This window comes from Poecilia reticulata, linkage group LG7 (assembly GCF_000633615.1).
Source record: "Poecilia reticulata strain Guanapo linkage group LG7, Guppy_female_1.0+MT, whole genome shotgun sequence".
In the NCBI taxonomy this organism is placed as follows: Eukaryota; Metazoa; Chordata; class Actinopteri; order Cyprinodontiformes; family Poeciliidae; genus Poecilia; species Poecilia reticulata.
The window spans coordinates 11606008-11615608 of NC_024337.1; the positions used below are offsets into that span (position 1 = coordinate 11606008).

General features: G+C 43.1%; 1 protein-coding gene across 5 annotated transcripts in view; it reads left to right on the forward strand.

Annotated features, from left to right (window-relative positions):
- Window positions 1-9601, forward strand: part of casz1 (castor zinc finger 1) — a 94005-nt gene that overhangs the window by 32562 nt on the left and 51842 nt on the right. For 3 of the 5 annotated variants that reach the window (XM_008413414.2, XM_008413418.2, XM_008413415.2), the window contains exon 1: window positions 1673-1786. The exons of the other annotated variants lie outside the window; for them this stretch is intronic. In XM_008413414.2, coding sequence (XP_008411636.1) covers window positions 1708-1786 — 79 coding nt within the window. In that variant the 5' untranslated portion in view covers window positions 1673-1707. Of the gene's footprint in view, window positions 1-1672; window positions 1787-9601 lie in introns of those variants that run through there. 5 annotated transcript variants of the gene reach the window in all.

Below are 9601 nucleotides of genomic sequence, written 5' to 3' on the forward strand. Positions count from 1 at the left end.
AAACGATCTCCTTATGCCAACTGAATTGCCCACTTTCAGCTTGACTGCCATTGACCCCAAGGACGATTTTTTTTCTTCTAGTCAGTAAACGTATCGTACACTTTGTCATAGTGCAGGCCTGGATTTTTGAGTTTGAGGGAACTGCTGGTCAAGGTTGGTCAAGCTGAAAATCTGCCAGTTGTGCTCACTTGCCAAACACTCTCTTCAATGTGAAATTTGTTTATGTTGGAAGAAGACTCAAAATCAGCCTTTTCAGTATAAAGACGCGTCAGACGAGCTTCAAAGGTTGCAAAAGAGTTTAAACAGCAAAATCCACAAATGTATGAAATGCTGATGGATTGAAGTCATGATTAATAAAATATTGCTTTGGGTTGAGAACAACATGAATAAAATGTTAGGACATTTTATGCAAATTTATGATAAATACAAAATACTGTTGTATTTATCAGGATGATAACTAAGTTGGTGATAAAAATTAAATAAAATATCACTTTTTGAGCATACATATTAGTACACATTAGCAATATGGCTGATTCTTGCCATTAGATATTCTTTATACATGGTAATGATAAATGATCACTAATTGTCATGAAAATCAGACACTGGCCACAATGCTCTTATCGGTGCATGTCTTGATCACAATCTCTTGTTTGAGGGAAATCTTTACCCATTTCAAAGGACAGAGGAGGTACAGCATTCTTCACACAGCTAATATTGGCCAGTATTGATATTGCCATGTGAAAATTGCCCCCACAACTAGAAGAGAAACTAGAAATTTCCCACTGCACACTGACTGAGAGCCTCCAAATCTGACATGCCGGTGTCAATGAGCGCAGCTTTCTTTTTTTAAAGCACAAAAAAATAAAAACCCGAACAGAACAGAGACCTGAAATACATTAGGCATCTGCTCGAACACAGCCGTGTGTATTCGTACATGCACGCTCACACACACACACACACACGCACACACACACGCACACAGACAGTATTCACAAAGCACATGTTATCACTGTCAACAGCGGCAGCAGCAGTAGTTGTGTTCTGTATCTGCGCGCGTGTGTGCGTGTGTGTGTGTGTGTGTGTTAAGAACAAGTGAAAGTGTGCGTGCCCACAAACAGTGTCTGTCTCTCCTCATGTGCTGCCGGCTCTGAGGGATCTGCCGTAAGTCAATCTGTGTGCTCATATCCCCGTGAGTGTCTGTGAGCTTGTGTGATCCACTACTACTGTGCTACCCCACTCGAGGAGCTTCTCAGGGTTGCGCGGGTCTGGAAAGGGCCGAGGGCCGGCCCCTGCTGCACACCACCCACTTCACACCTGTCTCTCTCTCTCTCTCTCCTTCTCTCTCTCTCTCACTCTCTTTTTCTCTCTCTGAGTGTGCTGCACTGGGCTCTCATTGTAGCAGTGACAGGAGGGCACCCGTTAAGTGGCCTGTGTGTGTGTGTGTGCGTGTGCGTGCGCGCGCTCGTTGTTCTCCCATGAGGTTGTGGGGTGGAGAAGGGCGATGAAGGACCCCTACTGGTAATGTGGGTAAACTCGCGCAGCCTCGACATCTGTGAGAACAGGCAGAGGGGGAGGGCAAGGAGGGAGGAGAGACAGACAAGAGAAGAGGAGGACAGAGTGGGAAAGAGGTAAGGAGTGAGAAGGAGAGAGGGAGGGAGAAGGGGGAGAGAGGGAGCAGAGCCTTGGCAGAGAGCAGTTGTGGAGAAAATGCCTTGCTTTGTGGAGAGAATTCTTCCAGGGCAGGAGGGAGAGGTGAGACAGAGCACTGAGGGCGCTTTGCTGCCAGGTAAGACTCACACCAACACATACACACCTTCCTCTAACCCCCCCTCCCCCCACCCTTGCCCCTCCCCACAGACACACACACACACACCCACGCACACACACACACGCACACTCACAAGTTGGGTGTTACGTACTGGTGAACGAGTTTGCTACTATTTGCAGTTGGCACGCATGTGTAGTGATGTGGTGGGTGGTGTCAAAGACGGTGCACGTGAGAGTCAGGAAACAGCAGGTGTAATGTGCGTTTTCTGGAAAACATTTAGCGACTTTTTGTACACATTCAGACATTTAGAGTTGAACTGTTCCTTCGTGTTTAACTTTTCTCTCTGACTTGTTCTGTGAGGCCTTGTCCGCTAATGTGTCACATTTATTACTCTGAGTCAAAGGACAGCAGTTTTTTTTTTTTTTTTTTTTTTTAAATAAAAAGTCCATTGAATTACTTTTTTTTATTTTGAATTACAATTTCACTAATTTATACAGAACATTTAATTACCTGACATTCCATCAGGGTGAATGTTTTTTAAGCTCAACTTTAAAATATAGTAACTTTTTGGGGGGGTTGGTGTTTTTATCGGGTTTAGCCACTAAAACATGACTTTTAAAAAGTAGAAAAAGTTCAGATCTTTTTGGATTTGTCACAGTGTTGTCAGCAGACTTATTTGAAATCCATCCGGTTGTTTTGGTGCTGATACTGTGATGAACTGCTCCGTCACTGGAGGGATTTTCTACTTTTAGCTCATGTAAATAGCAATTGTTGGGGGAAAAAAAAAAAGCCAATCCAAGAGTTCTTTCTTCCCTTCTGGAGAGAAGAGTAATCCTCCTTGTGGTACAATTCGATTTTCTCCCCTTTTTGCTTAAATAAACACACACTGTGTGTGAACGTAAACAGAGGTTTCCATGTGGCCCTGACGTCTGCGTCTCAGGGAGCCGAGCGCCTCTCGGCTTGGGCCTGAGATTTCTCGTGGAGGCAGAAGTTGGCCCGGCTCTCCAACTCCCCGCTTTCGCTGTTTATTTGTTTTGAGAACAAATGGGAGCAGCAGAGTGACAATTGAATTTGGCTTGCATCACCGTGGCGATCTGGCAACCGCTCCCGCGTCCCATAGGATCGCTCCAGTTGCCGTGTGCCTGGCACGTGTTTATTATTTAACTGATGTGCTCTATACGCTGCTGCTCTGTGCACACATTGTGTGTGTGTGTGTGTATTTCTGTCTTTGAGTAGTGGGTGGTGGTAGCAGCATTCACGAGAGAGACATTTTACTAAGCAGACATTTCCCCCTCTGTTTTCACTCTGACCTGGTAGGAGATTGATGACTGAATTGTGGAGTACATGTTAACAGTAACCGCTGATTTATGAAGATACTTAGGGTAAGTGAGGCCGCACAGGCTTGAGGGGAAGAAAAAGATATAGCCTTTTAAGTTAATGTAAAAATATTGCCTTTTTAAGTAATAATTGTTATTACTACTGCAGGGGTTTGGAGAGGGGTCTGTGTGAAACTTGGACGTGCACAATGTGCAACGTTAAGCTTTTCCTCTTCCTCTGGTCATGAGCCTTCCTTTGTTTCTAGCCTCCCAAATCTGTTTAACATGCGACGTGTTCTTTTTTTTTTTTTTTTTCTTCCCCAAGAATTACACAACTGGATGAATGGATATAATATTAATTTAGTTAGAAAGATAATAAGGAATATTTGGATTGAAAGTGACTTCTCTTCCCTGAGTAAAAACCACAATGGAAAACTCCTGGATGAACTCTTCCTCTGCAACAAGTGCAGTATGTATTTTGGCAGCCTCTGCTTAGCCAAGGATCCCTCGGCGAATCTGCATGCAATTTTAGAGGAATCAGAGTCTTTTCCTCTCCTTGAGTTGTGAACACATGCGCTCACTCCAGATCTTTCTCACACTCAAAGGTGCTGGTTTGGTATCTCAACATGTTTTAGGATATTGAGGTTTTCATCATATTAATCCTGCAGTTTAGAGCCTTTTTAAAGAGACGGCTGCGTGATGTAACACGGCGCTGCCCCTCCCCCGACTGTTTCTGTGCACTGTCAGTCAGCTGGTTGAAAGAACACTTTTAAATCCTTGTCAACAAAGACAACTTTTCTGTTTGGAAACACGTCCAGGCTTATTAAGGCTTAAGGCTCCACCCAGACAAACACTCTGACTCATATCAGCTTGTTTGTGTTGCTATATAAAGAGTAGATTGCTACAAGATGTTTAATTAAGTTTGGTATCTCAAAATCCGACGATGTTATAGATAACATTTTTATAACTGTAAATCATTTTAGCTGAGATGAGAGTAGTTGTTGCTTTTCTGCTTAAAATATTATAAAAAAATACCATGTTATACTTTTTTTTTCTTCTCCATCTAAATACCATAAAACGGTGGCATTTTCCCTCCAAAGCTTTCATTATGTGGGAATCTTGTGCCTGGATGTGCTGTGCAGCATTTTTAAAAGAAATAAAGCAATTTAGGGGAATACTAAACAGCGCTTCCTCAGGAAGAGGGATGGCTTTCATTTTTTTCCAAGGCACCTCTTAGACCGAGTGAAATGTTTCCCCCGTTCGCTCAGGGACGACTTTATTTCTTACCAGGGATTTAACACTCACTCAGTCCCCTCATAAATACAGCGTCCCTCAGCCCTTCACTAGCCATAACTCATGCACTAACTCTGGAGCTAACTAAACCCATATAGCAGAGCCAACACTTGTTTGTCTTTTTTTTCCTTTTTTTTTTACCTCAGCCTTTTCTCCCTCACTTCTTCTTCTCTGTCTCCTCTTTCTCCTCTCAGCTGATTTATGCGCGTGACAGGATCCCCTCTGACTCGCCGTTCCTGCGCGGGCCTCCTCTCGGCCCCCGGCTCGTGAAGCGGGGAGTTTTTTTAGTGGGAGAAATGTGCATTTGAATATGAGCCAGCCTAATCTCCTCCGGGCTATTTAGAGTGAGCCTAACGCTCCAAGAATGAGCGAGAACAACACGGGGGGGAAAATGCAAGCGAGCGTCCCTCTCAGCGTGTCACAACACAGCTCGGGTCTTCCCAAAAGAAAGTAGCAGGTCTTTGATTCGCTGATGGGGATCTCTGTGTGACTCAAAGAGCTGCGCCGCTGCTCCTTTCAAGGCACCTGTTGAAGTGTTTGTGTTAAGTTTGCTCTTTTACTTTTAGCATCAGAGCAGCTGGTAAACTTTTAAGCTGTTCAACTTTCAACAGATGAAAGTGATCAGGTGAGATTTTACAGATTGGCTGAAGCCTTCAGTGATCTGGTGCCGACTGGCATTTTGGGAGGAGACGGCTTTTCTGGCGTGGTTCCCGCACTGGTTGTTAACAGCCTGCTGGTACCTTCTGTTCTCCGCGCTCGGTCCCCCACGGCCCGACTCTGACAACTCCTCAAGCATCTGAAGACCCTCTGAAGTCAAAATCGCCCATTTTGATGTCTCAGGGCAGCGCTCTGCGTTTTGTTGTCTTTGCGTCTGAAAACACAGGCCCTGCTTGGAGGAATTACCCTCAGCACTCCCGTTGGTATCAGACACTGGGGAGGGAGGAGGGTATCATTTCTGTTCTAACTCCCTCCCACCCCAACACGCCTTTCCCTCCAATCTCCTTGTTCCCCCTCACTGTCCTTCCCTCTCTTTTTGATCTCGCCATCAAATCTTTCCCGGTTTTTCTGAGTGACGTTTGCCCGAGAGCAGCTTGGGAACAGGCAGGCTGAAGAAGACATTTGAGAAAATGCGCCTGAGCAAGCCATCACCTTTGATAAAGCCATATTTCCAGCGGGAGAGGAAGAAGAAAGCTAAAGAGTGCATGCATTGTTGATAATGAAAAATGCCATGAAAGAGAGAACATCCCTCTGATCCCAGCCTGTTACATTGACAACGTGTAGTAGAACAGATATTGCTGTAGCAGATCAAGCTTTTCTCTGAGTTAGGCGTTGGGCCAGTTGCTGGTACCGAAGTTTTAAGAAAGTCGCGGTTTCAAAACCAGTAAAGTTTTCCGTTGTTAACTTAATAAGGTAACGTCCCGGTGCCTCCCCCTCCCCCCCACCTGTTACCCTCCGCTGACAGTAACTGGCTGAAAAAAGGTCGAGAGATTTTTATCTCACTTACAAGAAGAAGAAAAAAATCCCAGAGAATTATGGCAAAGACACTGAAGGAGTGCCGCCCATTACTTTTGATAGTGTAATAGCTACTTGAGCAAATAGCTCGACTAATTAACAAAGTCAAATCAGCTTGTTAAACTTCCACAATTACATTACAAAAAGCAGAACTGAAAAAAAGGAATACAATTCTGCATAGAAGGAATGTGGAAATTACACCTAAGTTAAGATTTTTACTGAAGTTTAAGTAGAAAGACTAAATATTTCTTCTGCAACTGTTCCATTAATCTTAACTGTAATAGTCAACAAGCAGCAGTAGGAGTAATTGTCGCTTAGCTTTTCTAAGAAAAGCATTCTGTTTTTTGCATTTTCTTTGTAAATACTCTGAAAACCTGGTAATTTAAACTGTGAGAATCTCACTCTTGGATGTGTTTGACCCAGATGACTGAGCTGAACGTCGGGACCCACGTTGTGTCTTTATTTGAGCATCAGTTTGGCACCGAAAATATTCTCGCGACTCTGGGAGTCACACCAGGGCTTCGATCCACACTTCACTGTTTTCCTTGTGTGCGTGTGCATGTGTGTGGAGGTGTGTATTGGCAAAAAAAACACAAAAAAAAACTGGCAAGGCACTGCATAAAACAAACGAAAAGACAGAGAAGTGGAGGGAAACTGGAGACAAGCAGAGAAAAGAAATGTTAGCTTTAGTAATTACTACCTCCACAGAGAAGCAGTGGAGAGGACAGTGAAGCAGGCAAGCGCATGAAGGAGGGCCCGTGTGCAGATAATGAAGGGGTATCATTGTAGCTCTGACAGTGTTAATCTCAGAGTGCCCCACAGTGTGTGTCTGTGTGTGCCTCCGGTGAGTGCAAGTGCTGCCGAGATGTATGGAGGTTGTTGTACATTGTCGTCGACTCATTTTGTAAAAGCGAAACCATCCACCTGACAGTTTATCCAACTCTGCCTACTGGCGCTGACTCACACAGCTTCTTGAACGCAGCACCGAAGGCTTTGTCAACAATCCAGACTTGTTTTATTTGGATGAAATGAAGCAAGGCAGTTTTTAAACTGCTGCCTTCAAGTAGTTTTATCATGCCAGGATATTCTAAAGCAGGATTTGGACTTTTGCATTGTGTTCCTTGTATTAAAAAGACACAAAAGGGAAAAAAAAATACATCTTTATCCATTGTTTAGTTGAAATATGCAGCTTAATTTTTTCTCAGATGTCAAAATGTCCAAATTAGAAAAACAGAAAGTCAGATGAGGTTGAAATTCAAAGTCAAAGGTTCTTTCTTATCGTAAGCCAATATGGCTGCCGTGTGTTTAAAATACATTTTAATTGCACTGTTACTGGATGTGAGGTATCTGAATCTTTCACACACATGGAACCCTACAACCCATGTTAGAGTTCCAATACATAACATTCAGAACAATGTAAAGCCATTTTTAGATGTTGATTTCATTCATTAGTGGGAAAAATAACAATCCAAACCAGTCTGGCTTCCTAAATCGATTAGGTTATGAAACTGACGGTGGCAACAATTTCCATCAAGCATTTGTGACAACACTCAGTCACACCGTTTTATCACTGTGGAGGATATTCGGCACACTCAAAAATCATTTTGATTCAGCTGCTTTGGAGGCTTTACGATCATGGACGGCCTGCTTAAGGTCCCGTTCCGACTTTGATAGCCTCTTGTGAATATCCATAAAGGCCACCAGAGGACCTCCAATTATACTTTTACCTCAGTTCGAGAACCTTGGAAGCAAGGAGAATTTAAAGTGTTTAAGAACGTTACAACTTTCCTTTTCCATCCCCTCTCTTTCTTCCCACTTGAAGTGATTTAGGCTCCATTGCTTACAGACACTCTAACACGGGAGAAAGTGTTATGAATATGTATCAACACAGCATATGGCAGCAGTAGCGCTGGGACTAGGTGTGTCCAGAAGGTAGAGTGCTGCCGATGCATTATTCTCCATTCAAATTACCACAGTGAGAAGGGTGAGGTGCTCTCCTTATGTCTTCAGATGGGGCAAGAGAAACCCGGCTCACGTGAACCAACGTGAATCGAAGAGCCGTGATGAGCACGGTGGTGGGCCACCTGAGTTTCCTTGATTTGGTGGATTTTTATTTATTTTATTTATTTATTTTTTGTTGTTGTTGGCAGGCTCAAACTTGGCTTGCTTGCTGACACGAGCGTGATTAAAAGCGATATTTCTGACACATTAGGATGCGCGCAGGAAGTAACCTCCTCTAAAGCGTTCATTATTAGATGCATGACAGACCTGAATATTTATAAAATAGGTTTTAATAATTAATAGCAGCAATCTGCTCCCGTAATTCATCAGATTTGCACTTCAACAGAGTATCCGTTTTCACTTTAAAATAATAATAAGAGGAATATTAATGTTGCAGAAATGTAAAACGGGCAGCTGGTTTTCAGAGCGGATAGGTGAGCGCGCTCCACGAGTTTCATTTTAACCTGCCGCTTTTCAGATAATAATAATAAAAGAAGAATCACATCCAAACTGCAGCCGTTTTTTTTTTGTTGTTGTTTTTTTTAAAAAACCCTCTCAGTTGTTTGTGCTCAACAATTTAGTGAGAGGCTTTCTCATAAATGTGGCAAGTCATGAAGATAAAGATGCAGGAAACAAAGTGGGGTTGGTGTAGAATGCAAAAGTAGTCGCTGTGGTTTTATCAAAAGCAAATTTATTTGTTTGAGTCAACTTAGCAGCACTTCCTTTTGTATACTGAGACCCAAAATAGACAGTTTTTTTTTCCCCTGCAAAGCAGCTTTGCTTGTTTCATCGTTTCAGTCTTTTTTTTTTTTTTATTCCCACCCACCTTTTTAATGTGAGTGTTGTTTTATCACACCTTCAAATTCAGCCATGGCACAGTCTTGCATCTACTGAACTCCCAGAAACACGAATGTTGCTGGTTTAGCTTGTCACTGTCATGTTTAGCTCACGTCAAACTTTTTTGTGTAAAAGCACAACATTTTTGTTCCGCTCACTGCGGATTGTTTTTTTTTCTTCTTCTTCTTCATTTTATCACGAGTGTGTGAAAAATGTCAACGTGTTTCTCAGAAAAACTGACGTGACCTGCAGCCACCAGACAGAGAGCTCTGAGTGCGATGCCCTGCACACATGCACATGAACACTTAATATTGGTCAAAGCCACTCAACATACAGTATTTAATCACATACAGTGGATTGCGCAGCTCCCCACATGCCTCCAACCGCACAGACACGTAGAAGAGTCTTAAAAATGTCTAGTGTGATCAGAAAAGGCTGTTGTCACTTCCATCCTGCTTGTCAGAGAAAAGCTGCACATCGCAAACCAAAGTTGTAGCAAATATGAGCCACAGCCACAGGGCTTGCAAAATCTGAATCCCACGAGCAGGAAGACTCGTTCTCTTCGCTTCCCCTCGTAGCCACGTAAACAGCGTATTTTGATCAAAAATTTAATAGTGCTGCATAAAAGGGAGACTCGGAAGAGTAGAAATTTGCAGGAGAAAGCGATAAAAGTGACTTCCTTTGATCACTTTTGGACAGTCAGACAAGCAGCTCGGACTGACATTTTTAACAGGCACCTTTGATTCATTCTCCTGCATGTAAAGTCCAAAAGAGGAAAGTCTGTCAGGCAGAGCAAATGTTTTAATGGTAGCCAGGGATCGATGTTGTCAGCACAGGCATCCTGTCTGGAAATACGTGCTTTTTTTTCCAGGGT